The sequence below is a fragment of the Choloepus didactylus genome, chromosome 10 (assembly GCF_015220235.1).
Source record: "Choloepus didactylus isolate mChoDid1 chromosome 10, mChoDid1.pri, whole genome shotgun sequence".
Taxonomy (NCBI): domain Eukaryota; kingdom Metazoa; phylum Chordata; class Mammalia; order Pilosa; family Megalonychidae; genus Choloepus; species Choloepus didactylus.
The window spans coordinates 89,106,513-89,131,077 of record NC_051316.1 but is presented as its reverse complement, the minus strand read 5'-3'; the positions used below and the strand labels follow the sequence as shown (position 1 = coordinate 89,131,077).

The 24,565-nt window shown below is 37.3% G+C and overlaps 1 protein-coding gene across 1 annotated transcript in view; it reads right to left on the bottom strand.

The window, feature by feature from the left end:
• SETX (senataxin) overlaps window positions 1–20,963 on the bottom strand; it is a 99,882-nt gene extending 78,919 nt beyond the window's left edge. Inside the window, 5 exon segments of the mRNA XM_037850995.1 lie at window positions 387–606; window positions 6,643–6,752; window positions 8,646–8,856; window positions 10,428–10,611; window positions 20,821–20,963. Of these exon segments, the coding sequence (XP_037706923.1) occupies window positions 387–606; window positions 6,643–6,752; window positions 8,646–8,856; window positions 10,428–10,604 (718 nt within the window). The 5' untranslated portion in view covers window positions 10,605–10,611; window positions 20,821–20,963.
• Window positions 20,964–24,565: the final 3,602 nt, after the last annotated feature.

Genomic DNA, 24,565 nt, shown 5'->3' with positions numbered 1-24,565 from the left:
ACCTGTTGAAAACAGTATTAACAATCTTTCTACAAGGAAGCAGCTTACGGATCGGATGAGAAGTATTAAAAAACAAATTCTATTAGAATCAACTGCTGCACTGGTATTCTGTTACATCTAATATTGCTTTAAATAACAGATCCATTTTCTAGGGCTTGAAAATACATCTTATGTAGAAGGCTTCTAAGATGAATGTTTAATAGTAAGATGCACAAAGATTATTTAAAGCAATTTAATGACAGAATAAGAATTAAGAACCATGATTACCCTACACATTTAGGGATTTTGATCAGATCACCAAAGAAAGTTACATTTCCTTTGCAGGAAAACTCATCAGAACTATAAGAAAACACTACTCAAATTACTAGTGTAGAAATAATACTCACCTAACCAATAATTTTTGTAGTTAGCAGTATCATACATGTGTGATGGCAAAAGAATCAGTTTACCCTTCTCAAGGACAGACGAAGTATAAATATCTGGACTTTCTAAAAGCCCCAACTCAATGACTTTAAAAAGGCAAGTTAAAACCTCCTGTAAATCATAATAATCATCTCTGTCCACTTTTCCCAAGTTTCTTGCAGTCAGGATAGCCCAACGCCGAACCTAATACATAACACAATACAGCAAGAACATGATTGTCTACAGATTTTAAAAGACACCAGATATCAACTAATACAAGGTATGGACAGTATCCTGATTTGAACAAACTAACCCTAATATACCATTTGAGATAATCACTTCCAGTCATTTAAACATTAATTGGAAATATATTAGAGAATTATTAATATTTTAGGTGTGATAATGGTTTTCTTTCGAGTCCTTATCTTTAGAGGCACATACTGAAGTATTTAGAGATGAAATGCTTTGATGTCTATACTTTCTTCAAACTAATTCAAAGAATAGAAAACTGACCATGTGATGGTACAAGATGGATATACGGGCGTTTAGTAAACCATTCTTTCTACTTTTGTATGTTTGTAATTTTCCATAATAAAAAAATCTAAAAAATGAAAACAGGAACCTCAAAAGAACTCAAGGTCATCTCTAAATGGCAGTACAGCATAGGGAAGTGATTTAAATTTCTTTGAGGCTATGAATTAAATTTAATGGATCATAACCTCCCTTAAAAATGAATTAAATGGAATAGAAGGGAAAAATACAAGTACATCCCTCATAGTAAGAATACATATTGTTTGGGGAGGAATGAAAATGTTCTAAATTTGCTTGTGGTGATGAAGTGCACTACATGATGACACTGTGAAACACTGATTGTATGCTTTGGATAGATTATATGGTGTATGACTATATCTCAATAAAATTGCATTAAAATAAAAAAACTAATAATTAAAAAAAGAGTAGGTATTGTTTTGTGAAATATTTATATTACGTAAGTTGATGTATGTATGTAGTTGGTTGCAATGAAAACCATTTTAACTTTAGGCCATTGTCAAAAAAAAATTTGAAAAACATAGACCTAATGGATAAAAGCATGGGTTCTATACCAACATAACTAAGTAATGAATTATAAACTATTTTTTAAAACAGGAATCCATGAGTCTATACTAATAGATTTTTTTTTCCAAAGGCTCTTGATTACAATACAACTGATGTGGAATGTGGGGCTGGAAATTATCATTACAAAACACATTAGGAAAAATGAAGCTATGGCCCAGTCAAAGGAACAAATTAACACTTCAACTGAGATACAGGAATTGAAACAACTAATTATTTATCAAACAAATCTCCTAAATCAATTAAAAAATCAAATCAATGAGTTGAGGGAAGATACGGCAAAAGATATGAAAGATATAATGACATTGGGCGATCTGACATACTACCTCCATCAAACACCAAAGTCTCAAATATGAGTAGGTTTCTGAGTTCTCTAGTCAACTGGTCTATCTACATGCCAGTATCACACAGTCTTAATTACCAGAGCTTCACAATCCTGCTTATCAGTGAGTCTCTCTTTTCTAAAACTCTTCCGAAATATCCTGGTGTTTTTGGCTCCTTCCTCTCTCAAAAATTTTAGAACCATCTTTAACATGCTACACTAAAAATTTTATTTCAATTTATTAAAAATCCATTGAATCTATAGAGCAGTTTGGAGAAAACTGACATCTTTCTGTTAGCCTTTCTACCCAAGAACACAGCATGTCTTCCCCATTTTTTTAAAGCCTTTTTCATTCCTCAATTAAATTTTCTGATTTTCTTACAGCACTCTTGTGCATCTTTGATTTATTCCCAAGTACTCAGTATTTTCTAATTCTACCGTAAAAGGAAAACTTCTCTTTAATTGTTAACTGCAGTGTACAGAAATACAACTGACTTTTATAATTCTGTAAATACATTTTTATCTAGTCACCTTGTTAAATTCCTGTCTCATAACTTGTACATGTTTTAAGGTTTTGTATTTGCCATTGCATAAAATGGCATTTTATTTCTTCTTTATGGACTTCGTTCAGTGTGGGTCTTTGTGCAGCACATCTTCTAAGGTCTTTTGTGAGTAGAATATTTTCATCACACCTTGATATTTGAATGAGCTTGGCTGGATATAAAATTTTACGTTTTAAGCTCTTTTCCTTCAATGCTCTGAAAATACCACTAGTCCACTGTCTTCTTGCATCCAGTGTGACTGTTACATATGTGTTGTCAATCTGAGTCTCATATCTTTGTATGTGATATTCTCCTTGAGGAAGCTTCTGAATGTCCTAGATGTTCTTAAATTTCACTGTTTTATGTCTAAGCATAAGTTTTTTCCTTCTCTCTCCTCTTTGACATTGTATAGGCCGTTACAAACTGAGGTCTCATTTTTTTTTTTTAATTCTAAGAAATTTATCTCCATTATTTCTCAAATATTTCCTCATCTCAATTTTAATTTTTTTTCCTTCCTGGGACTTCTTACATCCATATGTCAGCACTTCTACCTCGACAGCTCTTAGTTTTTTTTTGTATATTTTCTATTTCTGTCTTTTTCTTCTTTCTTAGGGATTTCCTTAACCTGGTCTTCTAATTCAGCAACTCATTTTCTCAGCTATAGTCACTGTATTCTTTATCCCATCTCCTAAAATCATTATTTTAACTATTGTTCTGGTTTGCTAATGCTGCCAGAATACAAAACACCAGAGATGGATTGGCTTTTATAAAAGGGGGTTTATTTGGTTACACAGTTACAGCCTTAAGGCCACAAAATGTCCAAGGTAACACATCAACAATTGGGTACCTTCACTGGAGGATGGCCAATGGTGTCTGGAAAACCTGACAGCTGGGAAGGCATGTGGCTGGTGTCTGCTCCAGAGTTCTGGTTTTAAAGTGGCTTTCTCCCATGACGTTCTTCCCTAGGCTTCAAGCTCCTCAAAAACGTCACTCTTGGTTGCTCTTGGGGCATCTGTCCTCTCTTAGCTTCTCCGGAGCAAAAGTCTGCTTTCAAAGGCCATCTCCAAAATGTCTCTGTAAGCAGAAGCTCCTCTCTCAGCTCCTGTGCATTCTTCAAAGTGCCCCTCTTGGCTATAGCAAACTTCTCCTTCTGTCTGAGCTTATATACTGCTCTAGTAAACCAATCAAGGCCCACGCTGAATGGGAGGGGCCACACCTCCATGGAAACCATCCCACAAGTTATCACCCACACTTGGGTGGGGCTCATCTCCATGGACACAACCCAATCCAAACGTTCCAACCTAATCAACACCAATACGTCAGCCCCCACAAGACTGCACCAAAGAACATGGCTTTTTCTAGGGGGCACAACACATACAAACTGGCACAACTATCATATTTTATGTGTTATGATTCTGCCTGGTTATTATGTTTCATACTTGCTTTATGTTAATTATCTTCTATCTCTTTTAGCATGTCTATAATAATACTTTTAAAGTACTGGACAACTGTTTTAATATTTCTTCTACTGAATTCTTTAAGTTCCTCAAATGTCTCTTATTTTGGTCTGTGAATTAATTTTCCCTTGGGATACTGCCTCCTGTCAGGCAATGCCTGTGGAAGAAGGTCAGATCTCAGTATAACTTAGTTCCAATGAATTCAGGAGTGGGAGTGGTAACTGAAACCCAAGCCAGAAAAACAATCCATTGTTTACTGCCACACGATATAATTTCTCGGGTCAGGGCTTCACCCTTTATTTCCAGGGAAAAGCAGCATTAGGAGAAAACTACTAGACTGTAATTCCTCAGGCCTCACAGTGCTGAAGTTACTATTTAGGGGTTAACTGTCCCCCACCTTCTTGTCTCAGCATCTCACAAGCACCAGACTTCTGAACAGCCCTGATTTTTTATTCCTACCTTTATCTGGATCTAATCTTTGAGTTGCCACAGGTGTAAGTGCAATAATTCTTTATCCATGGCAATAATGAAGGAGAACTAAAACCAGAACTTTAATAGTTCCTTTTCTATTTTATCTTCTCACAACCAGACAGGATTCCCTCCTGCCCATCTGCCATATCCACCAGTTCACACGAGCCCTTGTCACCCTGAGGGGAATTCCTCCAGAGCCAATCTTAGGGAAAGGGGCCTAGTCTTGTAAGTCTTAGCATTCATTTTCTTCACATTTTTTTCAGAGATTCGGTTTGTAAGCTCTTTCCTGCTTCCTCCTACCCACCCACTCCTTCCTAATTATAAATTTAGGATTAACTCTATCACAGTCCCCAGAGTCCTACTCCAGAACTAGGTCTCAACCTTTGGTCACATAAGGGACACTGTAGACTCAGTAATCAAGTCTGCAGGTGGTTGGCCTGGGGTGTAGTTGCTAGGCTAGATATGCTTCCTCTCTAGGTACAACAGCTTTTAAAGTCAATCCCAGAAAGCACCTGGCTGTCCTTTGTGTCAATTTTCTTTCACAGGCACAGGAGCCCCACCCTTGTTTTAAGCACAGAGTTTGGCTTTGCTTCTCTGCCCTGCCTGGAATATACCTGTAATTCCTGTTATCCTGCACAGGCTAAAATCCCAGCCACCTCTGGCCACGCAGGCCTACAGCTTTACCCCCAAATTTCACTTGGGATTTCAGTTCCACTGCTGGTCACAGAAACATTTATTTTGTGGTAAGTGACTCCATATTTTTAATTTCCTGTTTTTGAATTTTTTTCTAACATTGTTTTTTGTGTTGGCAAAGAGGAAACGGTATCATCACCATCTTGACTAGAATCCCCATCACGATGCTCTTTGTTGCCTTTTTTTAAATGCCTCTTCTGCCTTATATGTCTGAAAGAGCAGCCCTTCATAGCTCTCTTAATGTAGTTAGTTGTAGATGCTATTGTGCATGGGAGCTGCAGCATACTGCCCTCAAAAAGAGAGATGAAATCTCAAACCTCAGTCATAAACTCTATGTCAGGTTTCAATGATCTGTTCCTGCCCACTGTTCTGACTTTTATGCCCTCTTCATTTCTAACACCTAGGGATTTTTCTTTTTTTGTTTGGTTTGATCTCATCTATCACAATACACTTTTTAAAAATATTTTAAACACATGTGTTTGAAGTAGGGCAAACAGGTGAGGGAAGCAAGAGAGAAGAATCCTTATTCATTAGCTCTGTATAACATATTGAAAAATGTTATTGAAAAAAAGCTCAAATTATTTGCCCTATTTATCTTTTAAGCCTAAGTATCACCTGTTGGGAACTATTCCCATACCTTCCTGGTTCCCCTCTTCTTTGATCCCACAGCACCCTCTACTTAAATGTAGAAATTTTACAAAAAGAAAACAATTAACAACCATTTTAAACAAAATACATACAGAAAATCTCTATTATAGTTATCTATATGTACAAAAATAAAAGTCAATTTCCCTTATTCAAGGTAGTTGTGTTCTATAAAGTTGACAAGAATTAGCAAATACTAAACTGTTGCCCACAGAGAAATACAGGATTTAGGATCTGATCTATACATTACCTTGTATTATGTGTATTTCTGTTAGGATATCTTCTATCTTTTGTTTCTACCTTAAATTTGCATACAATGATTCCCTAGGAAGTTTTTTGTTTTAACAATCTTTTGGAGACTGCCCCTACTTAACCCCATCTGAAACAGTATCAATAACTCACAACATTTCAGAACAACATTTAAACAAAGCTCTAAACATAAATTTAACCAAGTTTAATCATATCGCATTGGGAGGCAGGTAATTGGAGCTCATTAAATAAGATGTTGATTCATTAACAATGAACTCACAGGTAACAGCACTTTAACTCATGCCCAAATGAAGCTTATCTAACACTTTTCCCTCTAAGGCACATGATATCCTTCTCAGGCTTCAGAACACTAGACAGCCCTTCAGTACCCACACCTGGGGGCCATTTTAAAACAGCAAAATAAGCAACAAAAAGCACAAAAAATGCAAAAAAAAAAGCACTACAAATATACCACAGAAAGGACACCTGTTTACAGTAAAGAGGTGAAGCAAGGCAGCAGAGCCTCCTTCTTCGCCTCAGCCGGGAATGTATGCATCTGATGACCCAAATTTTTCACCACTCTGCACATGTCTGCAAGAGCACCACAAATATTGATCTGGGGGTTATGAATAAACTTTAACCAGTAAGTGAATTCACTAATACGGAATCCATGAATAATGAGGACTGACTGTACATACTTCCACTGCCTAACACTCCTACCTCAACACTGCCTGATGTTCATACTCACCATTTCATTGGGATGGACCAAAAACAAATATATCCCTGGATGTTTGTCAAAAACCTGAAAGGAGCAATTGGCTTGTTCCATCCGACAAAGTGCTTCAACACATAATTCATCTAAATAGAAAACACAGAGCAGTCAATATAAAACGTAAATCTTATCAATTTACCAATATTCCCTAAATCTGGCTCCTTCGGTTGTTCTGTAAGTAAAAAGTTTTTTTGTTTTTTTTTTTTTTGAACTGGGACATAAAAATGCTAATAGTGTGAATGCAGGAATAATATTTACCTATCTAACAGATTAACAGTTGAAGTGTGAATTATTCTGAGTGTGAATTATTCTTCTTTTACACACTCCATAGGGTACCTTCTTAGTAAAAAGTATGGTTACGAATCCAATACCATTTACATTTTACATTTTGACTCATGTGGAGTTTTGATTATAGGAGTGAAGAATGAAGTTAACCCCACATGATTACTTGTCCCAATCTCATTTATTGAATAATCCATCTTTCTGCTACTAATTTGAAATGCTACCTACATCAAACACTAAATTCCCCAAATATACCAGGTATATTTCTGAATTCTCTATTCTATTCCACTGATCTGTCTATACTAGCTCTGTTCTAATTCCTGTTGCTTTTTGGAAAATTTCTTTTACTCTTCTTTTTCAGAAGTATTGTGAACAGACTCATATATTTACCCTATCAGATCAATCAACTTCAGTTTGACAAGCTTCAAAATATACTATGCTAGTGACAGTGGTTGGCTCTGGGGAGGGGTGACAATGACTAGAAAAGCATTAGGGGAGCATCTGGGGTATTTATAAATGTTTTGTTTCTTGAGCCAGGTGCTGGTTACATAAGTGTGTTTAGTTTATGAAAAATCATCAAGCTTATATAATTTGGGGGGTATGTTACTCTTTGATAACAGTTTAAAAAATGCCTTGTTAGAATTTTAAATCTAATTACTTGGAATTGACCGATTTACAAAGAATTGACTAATCTAGTCAAATCTTCAGATCTACGTTTCAGTTTACCAAAAATACACAGGAGAAACAAGTTAAAAAAACATAATAAGGAAGCAATCAGAAATACCCAAAAAGTGTGTCAGTCTACAGGACAACTACATGGTCTCTTCAACAAGTCAAACCCATGGCAAAAAGAAGGTGTGTGTGTGTATGTTTTAGAGACTATTGCGGATTAAAAGAGACATAAGAAACATGAACTAAAAGCAATGTGTGATCTCTGACTGAACTTTTAATTTAAACAAACCAACCAAAAATATGTTTTGCAACTACCTGAAAAATTTGAATATGGACTAGATTTTAGATGCCTTTAAGGCACTGTTATTTCATTAGGTTTGACAGATTAGAAAAATGCTTTCAATTTTAAGACATTCCTATTAAGAAATGCAAAAATAAAAGACCAAAATCTAGACATCCTAAATATGGTGATAAGTGAAAATTATCATAGACCAGTGGTTCTCAAAACAGGGGTAATTTTGCCCCCCCACCCCCACCCCAGGGACAACTGGCAATGACTGGAGACCTTTTTGGTTCTCACAATGGGAGGAGTAGAGAAGTGCTTCTGACATGTAGTGGACAGAGGCCAGGGATGCTGCTAAACATCCTGCAAAGTACAAGACAACTGCCTCCCCCCGCCTCGTAACAAAGAATTATCCAGTACAGAATATCAGCGGTGTCAAGCTTGAGAAACCCTGCTATAGACAAATCACAAGAATGAAAATTAACTGAAGAGATGAATAGATATGTAATAGATCTGCAAATACAGCACAGTGTTAAAAACTGTTGAATCTATGTGGTGGATATATGGTATTCACTGTTCAATTCTTTCTACTTTTCTCTATGTTTGAAAATTTTCATAATACTATGTTGGGAAAATATATTAACTATCCTAATTATATGTTTAGCAAAGAAATTTTCAATATAGACCTAAATTCTTAAAATAATAAAACTGATATAATTTGAGGAACACCCAAGATACTCACTAACACGCTCATGTAGAAGCAGATAAGGATATTTCAGTATCTCAAGAAGTGGAACACGAAGCTTGTTTTCAAAGTCTTGGCCGGTAAAGTCAAACAAATGTGTCTCTCCATTGTTGTCTACTATATATAATTCATCATCATCTCCAATTTCTGCTTTCATTGATTTTTCAAAGTGATTTATGAGACGTAAGGTTTCTAATTCCCATAAAACCTACAAGAAAAGAAAAATGGGCAATGTGCTTTATATCTTGTTATGACAAAATATGCCAGATGTGGTGGTCTTTTTAGAAAGCCTTTTCCTAAGTATAAAAATTTGGAAGTCTAAAGAAGCACTACACGATATATATCAGGTTTATTTAAAGAAAAGTTACTAAAAGATGGCCACTTCTATGAGATTAAATACAGGATGACATAAACTTCTTTTGCAGAGTTTTGGCATAAATATCTCAACATTCTTTTCAATTATAACTATACTCTTTTCAAAGGAAATGAGAAGAAGCTGGAGCTTCTTTGTTAAAGCCATGAGCTAGGCCTTCTAGTTTTGCCATTCTATGTTCCAGCCATAGGAACCTACTACAGAACATCTGTAGGATAAATAGTTTCATTTGCACAAACCTTGCCTCCCTTGCTTGTTATGATTTATTTTCCCCTTCGATCCCATGGGAACAAAGGAAAGCCTAACCCATAATTAATCTTCTATGAACAAAGAATACCAGGTGCATAGAGCATGACCAGTATACAGAGCTGAAGAAACAGGTATGGGGCAAAGACAGCCATGTGAATTAGATATAGAAATCCAATCTTGCAACCACAAAGATAAGGGTCTCTGTGCAAACACCAGAGAAAAGAACATTAAGAAAGGCAAAGCACATTCCACCAACTACCTCCCAAGTCCTATGATTTATTATGTCCCTGGCACTGTGCTTTCTTTGTTCTCTTCCTATATACACTGCTGCATATCCCCACTTGAAAAGCACAGCACTACTTCGGGTCAAGCAGCTACCCTGGGCCACATCTCCTGTATTTAAGATTCCCTAAATAAACATTTGCATGATTTGTCCATGTCTGACCAAGGCATTCTTTGGGCTCCTGAGCAAGGGTGGGACCGGAGGCCATCTTTCTACAGCATCACAACATCAGTTTTAACTTGAAGACACTGGTTAGCTTCATAATACATGCATACATTTTCTCAACACAGATTCATAACTAAGCATTCTCTGTGCTCTTCTACATATTTTACACATCTATATGATCTATGCTTTTTGATCAATAAATGTATTAAATCTAATATTTAAAGTCACATATTTAGAATTACATCTTCCACTTTGGCTACCATGACCAGAAAATAAGCTTGGTCTTGGAGGTTTATACCACTTACCCATTAAAACACACACACACACACACAAAACAAAAAACAAAACTAAAAAAGAACTATTACTCAATAAAGAAAATAGCCCAAGCCATTCAGATATATGACTGCAGCAATTTTAAATACACTGACATTAAAAAAAAAAATCACAAATCACTCCTTTTCACAAAATTGACTTTACATGAAAATGACTACAGCACTGAATCCTAAATTTCTGCTTTAGATTTCAAGTCAAGTCAGTAAGCATTTACTCAGCACCTACTATGTACCAAGTAATGAGCTGGCTACTAAATGTAATTACTTTCAGAATTACATCATATCATAATTTCCTTGAATGCTTCCCATAAAGTTCAAACTTATTCTCCTCTTAGTTATCAAGCTCAGAAAAAGACTGCTCATCTAATCTAAATTACCTCATGCAAGAATGGTAATTCATCTCTTGCTCTGTGGTATTCAGCCACACACTCTAAGCAGTAGCAAAGATCTTCATCAGCTGTTTGAAATTCACCGGAGTGGGTCTTGGCTGCATAGCGCTTTAAGAAGTCAATGGTGGAACCACCACCTGGTGTACACCAGCAACACGTGCTCATTCTGTACCTATATCCAGAAAAGATGGCATTTAAAGACTAAAGGAAAAAAATAACAACACTTCAGGCCTATTCTCTGTGTCCTGGTCTTCAACTTAGAATATACTCCCACCATAGTCAGCATGTTCTCCTGATCAACTTAATGATCATGGACTAAATTCAGATCTGTGCCCACTCATAAAAACTATCTTTCACACATGAAAAGCACAGAAATGACAGCACTAGAAATAATGCTATTTAGAAACAACTATATGACAATATACAGTTGTGCTTCAGAGAAGGATCAAAAATTATACAATACTAAAGAAAGTATATATAGAGAGACATAAAATTATCTATTTTCAAAGTACAGGTTATGGAGTGTTCTAGTGATGCACCAGAGTCAAAGTCAAAAGTTCAGGAAACCTTTCACATTCCCAGAGGCTAGGTTCCAGAAATCCCTGGATACAGAAATCTGTAAATATTAACCTGTACCAGTAACAAAAGCCCATGGGGATAAGGATTTTTTCCTGATGAGAAAGAATGTATACACGAATGTGCATTTGTGTATGAATTGCTGCCCATAACTCACTTCTCTTCAAAGCACTGTCAACTCTAGTACCTATAAATGTTAACAAATGTTGCTATGAAGTTTGATTCCTAGTTTTTTATTGTCTCCAACTTAAGATAATGTTTTTATAATACTATCAGGGCCTTTACCATCCAAACTCAGAAGTGAATGGGTTAAGATGAAATAATCTTTCAAATACCTAGCAGTCTCAAAGAGAGCAAAGTAGCAACATGGTACCAGAAAGCAAGAGCAACTCCCAGTAACCAAACTGGTTAAAGGTTAGAATGAAGATATTATGAGGCAAGTTTTTCAGAACCACAGATGGCATGAAACTGAGAGGACTCGTAAATAGGACAGAGGCCAGAATCCAAAGAGATCTTCATGGATAAACTCTAATGAGGTGTAATAAAAATAAGCTAAAATTCTGCATTTTTATCCCTAAAACTAAAGGCATATAGGATGCTCATTGTTAGTAAACAGCGTACACTGGCTAAACAAAAGCAAATGCCTGCACTGATACAAAAATAATGGCAAGGCTGGGGCAGGAAAAAATACAAGATGATCCTGGAGCATTTTTGTAGTGTGGAAGAAGAGGCATTTCCCAAATATGGATTCATTGCCAGCGCAGCTAAGAGATGTCACATCACACCAGGCTGAAGAGGAAAAGACGGTTTATTACACCAGTAGAAGGCAGGGGAAGCTTTTTTTTTTAAAATTCAATTTTATTGAGATTATTTACATTCCATACAATCAGCCCAAGTGCACAATCAATTGCCCACGGTACCATCAAACAGCTGTGTATCCATTATTTCAGAAAAGAAATAAAAACAAAAAAGAAAACTCAAATCCTCCCATACCCCTAACCAATCCCCCTCCATTACTGACTCACAGTATTGGAATAGTACATTTGTTACTGTTGATGAAAGAATGTTAAAATACTAACCACAGTACATAGTTTGCTAAACATATATTTTTTCCCTATATATCCCTCGAGTGTCATACACTTGCTCTACTTCATGAAAGAGATTTCTAAGATTGTAGTTAATCACGGACATTGTCCACCACAAGATTCACTGTTTTATACATTCCCATATTTTAACCTCCAACTTTCCTTCTGGTGATATGTGACTCTAAGCATCCCCTTTCCACCACATTCACACACCATTCAGCATTGTTATTCTTACAATAACATGCTACCGTCAACCCTGTCCATTTCCAAACACTTAAGCTCAACCTAGTTAAACATTCTGTTCATAATAAGCAACCGCTCCCTGTTCTTCAACCTTGTTCTATATCCTGGTAACTTACATTTCATGTCTACAAGTTTACACATTATAATTAGTTCATATCAGTGAGACCACATATTTGTCCTTTTGTGTCTGACTCATTTCATTCAATGTAGCGCCCTCAAAGTTTCTTCAACTCATTTTTTTGTTTTGTTTTTTGTTTAAGACAGTTTTGTTCACCCACAATACATTCCGTCCTAAGTAAACAATCAATGGTTCCCCGTATAGCCATGTATTTATGCATTCACTACCATCACCACTATCTATATAAGGACATCTCCAATTTTTCTACAAAGAAGAGTCAAAGAAGGTAGAGAGACAAAGCAAAAAGCAAAAAAAAAAAAAAAAAGACAGCTAAAAAGCAACAAAAGGAAAAACAGAATTAAACTGTATTTAGTTTAATTTAGTACAATAAGAGTCAGACATCACCAATGCCAAGAGTCCCATACCCCTTCCTTGTGTTCCCGTTACAGGCATTCAGCTTTGGCATATTGCCTTTGTTACATTAAAGGAAGCACAATACAATGTTTCTGTTAATTTTATCTCTAGTTTGCACTGATTGTATTTTTCCCCAATACCACCCCATTTTTAACACTTTGCAGGTTGACATTCCTTTGTTCTCCCTCATGTAAAAACATATTTGTACATTTTATCACAACTGCTGAGCACTCAAGGTTTCATTGAGTTATAGACCCAGTCTTTATCTTTCCTCTTTCCTTTCAGTGTTCCACATGCTCCTAACCTTCCTCTTTCAACCATACTCACAGTCATCTTTGTTCAGTGTACTTACATTGTTGTGCTACCATTACCCAAAATTGTGTTCCAAATTCTCACTCCTGTCTTTTCTTATCTGTCTGTAGTGCTCCCTTTAGTATTTCCTGAGAGCAGGTATCCTGTTCACAAACCCTCTCATTGTCTGTCAAAGAATCTTAAACTCTTCCTCATAGTTGAAAGACAGTTTTGCTGGATATACGATTCTTGCTTGGTGGTTTTTCTCTTTCAGTATCTTAAATATATCAAACCACTTGCCTCTATGGTTTCTACTGAGAAATCCATGTATAGTCTTATCAAGCTTCCTTTGTATGTGATGGATCATTTTCCGTGCTGCTTTCAGGATGCTCTGTCTTTGACATTTCATAATCTTATTGTCTTGGCATAAGTCTATTCAGAGCTATTCTGTTTGGGGTACGCTGCACTTCTTGGAGCTGCAATTTTATGTCTTTCATAAGAGAAGGGAAATTTTCACGGATTACTTCCTTTATTATTGCTTCTGCCCCTTTCCCCTTCTCTTCTCCTTCTGAGACACCCATGACATGTACATTCATGCACTTCATATTGTCATTCAAATCCCTGAGACACTGCTCATCTTTTTCCATTCTTTTTTCTATCTGGACTATGTTTTTTGTGTTCTCCAGTTCCTGAGTGTTTTCTTCTGCCTCTTGAACTCTGCTGTCGTATGTCTCCATTGCGTTTTTCAACTCTTGTGTTGTGCCTTGCATTTCCATAGATTCTGCCAGTTTCTTTCAAACTTTCGATTTCTACTTTGTGTTAGCCCAGCATTTTCTTTATATTCTTCCTCTCTTTTGTCTTATGTTTCCTGAACTCATTGACTTGGATTTGATATGATTTAGCCTATTTATTTGAAAATCTTTGCTTCATTAAGTGAAACAATATCTCAACTCTGTCTTGAGGTTTAAGTATGTCCTTTGACTGGGCCATATCTTCATTTCTCCTAATGTAGTTTTCTGTTGTTTAAGCATCCGGTTTCCTTGCTTACCCCAATTAGATTTTCCCAGACCAGACTGGGGTTAGGTCTCTGAGTTGGGCTATATTCAGAGTCAAGTTTCCTTGAGGGTGTGTCTTAGATGATTGACAGACTTTCCTGTGAGGCCTCTAGCCATTGTGCTTTCCCTAACCTGCCCAGCAGGTGGCGCCTGTCAGCCTGTCACTCCCGACTGGTATAAGGAAGTGTGGCCCCTTTAATTCCTAGCTTAGTTTGTTTTTCTTTTAACTGTTTTCCTCAGTCCCTGGGGTCTGAATTCTGAAGGGCAGGCTGGCACTAGAGCTGGGCCCCACTTCCCTCCTCTTAAGGCAAATACACCCCCTAGGGAGTTATCTTCTGCATATGAATAGCTCCTTTGTTTCTCTAACTCTGCAACTCCACCCCTGTCTGGGTCAGAGTGCTATGAACTGAAAATGGCCACTCAGGTTGAGAGAGAGAAAGAGGGAAAGTCCCCTTTCAGAGCCAGTCCATGGCCCTGGTTTTGCCCTTTGGTTAAGAGTACCCAGTCCTCTGGGCTCCCTCTCCTGGAGCACTGGTATCCTTAGGCTCTCCAAGGTCTCTAAAACTCTCCACATTCTTCCCTTTTTTTGTTGTTTTTTATTTTATTTTTTTCCATCAGCCCCACTTACTCTCTGCTGGGAGCAACCTCAGGATACTTTGCTGCTTGTTAGGGTTTTGTGTTTGTCACCTGCATTCAGCAGTCCACTTCTGTTAATTAAAACCCCAGCTGGAGCTGGGCTGAGCTATATTTGCTTGCTCTAAGAATGCTGTTTTTTTCCCACAGTGAGGTCCTGCAGCTCAGCCTGCTGTGGGGGGAGGGGGCTCCCAGCACAGGTCCACAGTTTTTACTTACAAATGTTATCCTGCGATCTCAGCTAATGCACCATATCCAGGTTGATATACGATGTGTGGACAGCCACGGTTGTCCCCCAGCAGTTGTTACAGATTATTTACTCGTTGTTCCTGGTTCTTTATTAGTTGCACCAGGGGACTAACTAAATTCCACACCTCTCTATGCCGCCATCTTGCCCCTCTCCTGGGGAAGCTTTTTTTATACCCAGGTTCACAAACAAAGAGAGATAATCATTCAATTAACATGCAACAAGAGAGACAAACAAAGAGGCTTATCTATACCTGGGAGGTTTGGGGCAATCTCCCAGTGATTCTTTAATTGGCTAACCCCATTAGAGACAAAGGGAGTCAATCAATTTAGTTACTTCCCGTTTTCCTGTTTTCTTCAGGAGGTAGGTGACATCTGAGAAAGATGCCAACATTTGACTTTTTATCTTGCTCTCCTGTGAGACCAAAAGTCCTGACCCTCCGTCCACTTCCAGTTTAAAGATTACATTCAAAGCTGCTTTAGGTTACATTCCAAGGTTAGTTTACAATTTCCTGCTTGCTTCTAGTTTTTGGTTATATTTTAAAACTTATTGTTACAGTGCCAGAAAGGAAGTTCTCAAATCTGACATGGAGACATGTCAAAGGGACACAGCAGTCAACGTCAAAGAGCTCCTGATGGCCAAAGCTGAAACAGGATGAGCACAAAATATTATAATATGGGATTATAAACCAAAGTATAAAATAAACATCTGAATTCATGTTGATAGAAACAACTGAATGAATAAACAAAAGGGGGAGAAGGGACAAATCTTCTTTATAAAGGAATTCCAAATTCTATCCATTCCAGAAGGGCGTGCTTAATTCCCAAACCCCCTTGAGTGTAGGCTGCACTTACTGAATCACTTCCAGGGAATAGAGTAAGGAAAGGGAAAAATAATAACTTTAGAGTGGAGAATACCTGGCAAACACAACCTTAACCAAGGTTAACATTGGAAGTCATGTTGATAACCCTGACATAATGAAGAGGAACTTCAACTCTATGGTATACTTCCCCAAGACTGGCAAACCTTGTGTAATCTTGGGAAAAACAGAAAACCCCAAAGTGAGTATTATCTAAACAACCATCAGCCAGATGGTAACATCCAAGGGGAATGAAAGCAAGCGTTCTTTCTTATGCAAACAGTGACCAAACCAGGGAATTATCCAACAGATCTTATCTTGAGAAACTTGACCTTAAATTAACTATCTAATGGATGTAAAAATCAGCCTAAGGGGGGAAAAAGTCACAAACCCAACTGTTAATTGACATGCTCATTTCATAAGTTGAATGGACCTAACCCATACATTCTCAACAGAAGTAGTATCATCCACAAGGATGAAATGGTTTGTGGGAGGCAAAAAAGTTCTGTTTTTTTTTTTGTTTTTTTTTTGGTTTAAAGCCCAGATATACATACAATACATAAATAGATATAAAGCATATTTGTGATATTAAAATTTCATGGGAAGGGGAAGTAGGATAAAGTATCTAAAAAGTATCCTTGCAAGGAGGGGGGAGGGGAAAAATAAAAGGTTAAGAAACCTAGCCCAAGTCACTATTTCGTTGTAGAAACTTTATAGTATGAGGTTTCTGAACATGTATCACCCTAAAATTCAGAGTGCATAATCTATGCTTACGAAAAAAAGAAAACATCGTAACAGAAATTGTATTTTACTGCTAAGACTTTTGTGGCGTAACACCAGTTCCTAAAAAGCTAGATTTTTAAAAATTTTAATTCCTTAATTTCTTCTTATACCCACAACTAAATAATTATATATAAATGCATAAATATAATTAACCACATGGATCTGTCTTGTGAATTGGTTTTTTAAATTTATTAAATATTAATTTTATACTTTCCTCATGCTTCTAAAAACAATTTCTGGTAGCTGTCAACATTAATATACATACAGAAGAGGAGATCTGAAACAGATTAAAAAAAAAAAAAAAAAAGAAATCAAAACTTAGAAGTCTAATTTCACTAAATCCTAAATTAGGAGCTTCCAGAAAAGCAGAGCAGAGTAACAACATGATATAAGTCACAGTTCTCAACTGAAGAAAAGACGTTTGCAAGGTGAGCTAGATAATCCAACCCTTTCCTGGCACTAACTCTAACTCAACTACACTTTAACAATGCCTACTTTGTGCAAGGGCACTGCAGACTAAAGGATAACAAGTAGTATAATGGATAAGGTCTTTGCTATATTTTTTCAGATTACAAAATTATTTCATTCAAAGAAAAATTTCTTATACCTGAAAGGCCAATATCATAATATTAAGGATAGAGTCCACAGATGGTGTTTTCTAGTGATCTAATTCAAAATGGGGAGTGAACTCAGGAGACCTAAGGAGAGAAAAGTTAAACAGAGATTTTTCAAACATCAATTGTTTCACGCATGACTTTCACAGTAATAGACAGCAGTCAATCTAAACTTTAAAATCTTAATTAAGGGACCGAAATGCAAATAAAGTGTTGTATATTTTTCAATAATTAACAGAGCAGACATCAAAAGAAAACCTGTATTAAGAAAACTAAGTAATCTGTTTTTTGTTTCACTCAGAGAGCTAACCTCCTTCCACCTCCTAGAAAGCAGGACTAAATTTTCTCAAAGTAGATGGAAGTTACTACCATGGAACAGATAAGTGACATGGACTCTACAAAATACACATACTGTTGCAGAGTACATCAATAACAGAAATGTATGCTTCCACTTCCATCAGTTTTCTTAAAGGTCATGTGTGGTTATGTCCCCAAATCTAAAATCACTATTGGCACCATGGTTAAGCCCAAGAGATTGCAATAAGGACTATTCTAATTTTTCTTTTGGGTTAAAATTATTGTTCATAAGAGACCGTGAATCCCTTAAGTTTTTGAACAACTGTAAGTTCTTCTTGAAGTCTGTTTTGTTAACGTCATCAGATTTTATTGTAACTGCTTAGAATCAACACTGAACCATAGATTGAGGCACCTAGGCAATTCCCAAGCTGCAGGACGGAAAGAAGAACCATTTTCCAAGCACCAACAACATCTGTCAATAATATACGATGCTTCAACAGAGGTACAGCTGTACTTTTTAAACTTATCCTTGGGTTATCATTTCTCAATATTAGCTAGCCAAATTTCAGATAACAATCACTTTCTTCTACCCTTCCCAGCTAAGCTTCTTGAAAAAGTAATCTAGACTTAACATCTCCCACTTCTTCATCTCTTTACACTCTGGCTTCTACCAGAACTCAATTGAATATTTTCACAAAAGTCCCTGATAATCTCCATATTAACAAATCTGACAGATTCTATACCTGACCCCTCTAAAATATATGAAGATACTGACCACGCTTTCCTTGGCTAAGACAAAACACTGTTCTCCTGCCACTTCCCCTCCCCAGTCTCCATCATAATTGCCTTTTCCTTTGCCAACCTTCTAAGCATCAAAGTTTCCAAAGGCTTGTCCTCAAGACTCTTAATTCTTCTTTCAAAACCCCCCTTCCTGGGTGATGAATTCAAACTATTGCTTCAACTACTACCTATTATGAACAAATCAAAGACTGAGTATGTAGGTGTAATTCTTAATGCATTAACTATGTGCAAGCTACTCAATAAGGAACTCCAGACACATATTTCCAATATCCAACTGCATACGGTATTATCTCTACTCATACATCAGATAGGAATCTCAAAGTAAAAATAACCAGAACAGAATGAAGTCTTTCTCTTTGATCTGTTATTCATCCTGTACTCCCTATCTGATGACACTGCTATCCACCGTTTTCAAACTAGTAACCTGAGAACTATGCTATACTTTTATTCTCTCTCAGCCCCCATCTCTGTCAGGTCCACAGAATCTACCTCCTTAATTACATCTGTATTTTCTTCTCAGTCCAATTGCCCCTGCTTTAGTTTGATACATTTTCACTATTTCCCTAAATTACTAAACTAGCCTAACTAATCCACCACCAATTCTTCCTCCAAAATGCTGTCAGAGTCCACAGCCCAAATTGGACTTCTGAAGCACAAACGAGTCCTCCACAGTTTGGGGATAAAATTCCAACTTTTGAGCTCAACCCACAAGGTTCTCCAGATTTGCCTTCTGCATCCTCTCTTGTCATTCCCCCACATTTACCTCCCCTTGCTTGCTCTTCCTAAAATGGTTCATGGTGTTTGGCATTCTCTGCCTTTATGGAAGCTCTTCCATCTGCCTTGAATACTCACCTTCCATATCTCTACTTGGCTCTTAACTCTGAAAGCCCATCAGAAACACCTTGATAACTTTCAAAAGTAGACAATGAGATTCTATTGATAAAATTCAATTTTAAAGAACTCCACCAGTGATTCTGATAGAAAGCGAAGTTTGAGAACCACAGATGTGCAACACATCCCTCAAATATCATGTCGGGAGGCTTGTATGACCCATTCTTTCCTTTTCAGTCTGCTCCTCCTCTTTCTCTACCCCAAGACCTGGTACATGTACCAACATTATACTTACCATGTTGATCTGAACTCCTGTTTACTTATATGTCTCCCACTTCTACCACCCACCTGCTCCCCCCTCACCAATTTTGAGTCTGTTAGGGAAAGGACCTGTTCTATATATCTTTTTAACAATACTTGGCATACATTAAGTGACTGAGAAATTTCTTAAATATTGTTTAAAGAATAATTACCTACAGAGACCTGATCCTCTCAGTTGAGATTCCTGGGCTTATTTGGGAATGGGTGAGGCTCTGCATTCATATATACCTAGACTCTGGTCCCCAAAAGAACACTTCTGAAATTAAAAAAAACAAAAGAAAACAAAATTGACATTTATAAAGTGGTTTTTATTATCTTTATCTCATTAGAGCCTAAAATTAACTCTATATATAGAGTAGGGTCAGCTACATTATAATGGCACTCAAGATCGAGAGGTTAGGCAACTTGCCTGTGGACACAAAAGTAATGAATAAATGGTGGAAATGCGATCCCGACTCCTAAGTCCCAAGTTCGCTGAGGGGAAAGGTAGGCATTTCTCAAAAATCCCCCAAATTAGCAAATAAAGGTAACTTCAGCTCCATTATCATCAGTAATAAGCTCCTCTCTGTCGTTTCACACAACAAACTCTTCTTCCTAAACGTGGGGCTCTTCCCAGTTCACTTGGCTCCTGAGAGTCTTTGGCAAAGCCATCGATCCTGGAAGGTGTGGAGGGCGGACAAAGCCTTTAAGACTCACCGTCGCGTTCCATTTCCTTCAGGTGGGGTAGGAAGGGCTCAGGTGGCCATTCTTGAGAACTACACTCTCCAAAGAGAGGGACCCCTTAGAAGAAGGAAGAAGCCGACATCGAGAAGACGGATACATTCAAATCGAGACCCCAACCAATCTCGCCCCACCCCACCCCCACACTCAGCCCCAAGGAAACTACGCAGCGCCAAGACCAAAAATAGGACGAAAAATACCTCACATGGGACTGCGGTGTAGACTCTCAAGGCCGACGAGAAAGAGGGTCACACCGCCCTGGGACCCCGGGATGCAATAAGCACAAGAAGGTAGCTCAACAGACGGCAAAAGGGTGCTCCCGGCTCCAGCACCGCAACCCTCAGGCGGGGGACCGTGGGGTTCGCGCCGCCCCTCCCCCACTCATCGGGACCTCACGCGCGGCGACGGTTACTCGACGCGACCCCGCGCGCACTGGACGCACGCGCGCCCACGCCCGCCCGGCCTGCAGACTCGATTCCGCCGTTCTCCTCACCGCTACGGGCTTCGCATCTGCTGCTAGCCCACCTCCATGCCTCCAGCAAAGGGCGGAAGTCCGGGCCCGCCGCCCCGCGACACCGATACAGCCCCACCTCCACCCGCACCCGGTAACCCAACCCGCTACAACTGCGAGCGAAGGCTCGGCCCCTGCGCAACGCCTTCCGTCCGCACGCCCCGCCCCAGCCGCTTTTTTCTTGTTTTGGTACGCGGAGTAGCCGGGCGTGGGAAGAGAGGCAACAGTGCTACCCTGCGAGAGCGTTACGCCCTAGTAACGTCACTTCCTGCATGCCGGGCCCGGCCAATCAGGAATGACCGGGTGGGGAAAGTTTGCAGCTAAGCCTTGAATCCGGCCCCGCCTAAGGTTTTCTGCTGAAGAGTGCCGCTTCCTGGCGCGGCTTTTGTAGGCGAGTTCAGCCTACTTTCTGTTTCTATTCCGGCTTTACGATTTTTTTTCTTAATGCCTCAAACGTTTCAGCAGTGTGTGTTAAAGATTGCGAAGGAATTTTTTTCTCTTTAGATTTCCTTTAAAGACTTAAAATAATATGTAATCAATATGTAATTTCCGGGAATATATGTATAAATACATTGTATTCCTGAAAAGGATACAATTGGTATTGTTAAGAATACAAACAACAGGATACAGCAAAGAATAAAAAACTATCGGAGAGCGTATACAATTTTTTTAACGCTATGTGCCATCTACTGACTGATGATTTGGATCACTACGAGTTTATAGGGTAATAGAGGAGACAGGAAAAAAATTGCAAATAGTAATTAATGCTAGGAAAGAAAGAAGGACCAAAATTAAGATAGGTTGGTCTGGGAAGGAAGATATTACGGAGGAGAACCTGAACCGGATGAGAAGGAGCAAAGCTGGGGAAGAAGGGGTGGGGAGGGGAGGCTTGATGAGGCACTATTCCAGTAAGGGGACGATATGGTTTATTCGAAAGCCCTGATGCCAGTTAAAGGAATTTCACAATCTAGGGTTAAGTTGAAGTTGAAGCGTGAGCCGAAGACTTTTTCCGTTTCTGGTTTTTCTTCCCCCTCACAAATGTTTCGGCCATATTTAAATAAAGAAAATTACAAAACTATTTCAAACTGTACTGCGTTATAAATTGTGTATGTGTATCCTTCTAATAGTTTTTTTTTTTTTTTTAATAAGAGTATGGATGGCTATCGAAAAGATTCAACAAAAACAAGGAGATAGGATGGTAAAAATTTACCTGAATTTCTCTTTACCCGAGATAACCATAGTTTACATTTTAATGTGTATTCTTGGCGAACTTTCTTATATATTTTAGTTGTATATTTCTTAAATTGATTTTATTAAAGTAGATATGAAATAATACTTATAAAATGCCAAATGTATTCACCACAGGGTAAGAAACAGAACATTAAACAGGGAACTTATCCACTAGATACAGTAGCTCAGGGTATGCAATACTTTCAGGAATACACGAAAATGTCCTAATTTCTTATAAAATCAGAAAGAAGAAAGGAACTTTTAGGTTGAAGAAAGTGTTTTAACATATTAATTTGTTTGTCTTTATGAAAACATAGTCATAAAGTTTTTAATACTTCTTTTTGAAGGTTACTAAGATGGCCTTAACTTCCTTTAAGCTTGAACTAGATAGTTCCTTCACTCCTTCTTCACTGGAGCATTTCAGACTCCAAAAGGCCTAATCACCATAAAGGAAAACATTCTCAACTAGGAGGTGGTAATTGCAACCTCAGTAAATCACTCACCCAACCCACTGATCAACCGCTCCCCACAGCACACTACCAAACACTCCAACCGACTCCCAGCCCTTAAAAAAGGTTGCTACCTCTGTTTCAACAAAGAGTTCTCCTCTCTCTGACCTACCATGGCAGTTATGAATTAAGTCATCCTTCATGTTTCACATTGTCCAGTGCAGTTTTTTTCTTTGACAAGGTGCCCATGAAGGCAAAAAGTGCCTAGAGCCCCCAAAAGTCATAATTCTGTCCTTCCTCTGAAGCCTTCTGTAGGCATTTCCTTATGATTTTACCACATTTGTTTGATTCTGTAAACAATATGTTGTTTTGCATGCTTTTTCACTTTATGGTCATGGAATTTTACTAGATACATTTTTCTGCAAATTGCTTTTTTACACTTAATATTATGTCCTGAGACTCATTGATCCAGGTGAGTTCAGGGGTTGTGGGACTCAAAACTTACTCAACTTGTAAGGTGTTCTTAACAAAAGTACTGTAAGAAAATTTTTGAATACAAAATTGGGAATGAAAATTATTTACAATGAATAAATTAACACAAATTACAAATTTTTAAAAACTGATAAAACCCACAAACAAAAAGTCCAGAAAAATCACATAATATTTAAATTGCCTTACACAACTGTATAAAAGTTACATATTTTGGCTGCATTACTTCAACCATCATTTCATGTAACAATAAGGTTGTAAAATCATTTCTGTACAGAGAATGGAGAGAGAATTCAGGCTTTTCTTTAGTAAAGTTGATAAATTATTATTGAGCTGTAAGATCTCAGAGCACTTCAAGTTTCTTGGTGTAGTGAGTGAACCTAAATACTTTGAACTGATGATGCTCAGTTACTAGGTTATCAGAGATGTCCTCATTTTTAGGTATATATTATAAGTTTTATGTGTCATTATTTTGTATCTAAACAAAGAAATTTCAGTTTTTTTTCCAGTTTGATCATGTGACTTATTCCTCTTTATTGTTTGGACTATTAACAATTCAAGAGCCTGGTACTTGTTATTTCTATTAGAAATGGATCTCTTCTTAACAAAGTACTAATTTTTTGTTACAATAATTTCTATTGATTTCATCATTCATCTTCACTTTTGTTTCAGATTCCATGAATTTTTTGTCAACCTTATTCAATTTATAATTTAAATGTACATTGCATTATATATGCATTGTATTACATACATATATATTATACATATGTCATATATGTATATATACACATATTTTATATACATTATATTATATATACATTGCACTTATGCAATAAAATGCACCGATTTTGAAAGTGTATGGTTTGATAAGTTTTAACAATTCTATGCTTTAATGTAACCATCTCCAATCAAGATATAAAACATTTTCTTCATCCTAGAAAGTGTCCTTGTGCCACTTTATAGTTAGTCTCCCCCTTAACACACATACCCATGATCTGATTTCTATCACCATAGATTCATTTAGCTTGTTCTAGAACTCTATCAATGGAATTATACATTATGTACTCTTTTGTTCAATGCAGTGTCTGTGAGATTCATATATGATGTTGAATAGTAGTTTGTTTTTATTGTGGAGTTGGATTTCATTAAGTGAATATACTACAGTTTGTCCTTTCCTCTATTGATGGATATTTGAGTTGTTTCAAGTTTGGGGCTTTAAGAATAAAGCTGTTATGAACATTTATATACAAGTATTTTCATGAACATATTTTTTTCACTTCACTTGGACAAACACACAGAAGTGGAATTGATGGGTTATAGGGTAGGTGTATATTTAACTTTATAAGAAATTACCAAAACAATTTCCAAAGTGGTTTTACCATTTTACATTCCCAACAGCAATGTATGAGAGTTCCACGTGTTCCATAACATTGTCAATACTTCCTGTTGTGAATTTTTTTCATTTTAGTCATTCTAGTGGGTTTGAAGTATATCTCATGATTTTAATTTACACTTCCCTGATAACTAATGAGGTTGAGAATATTGTCATGTTCTTATTG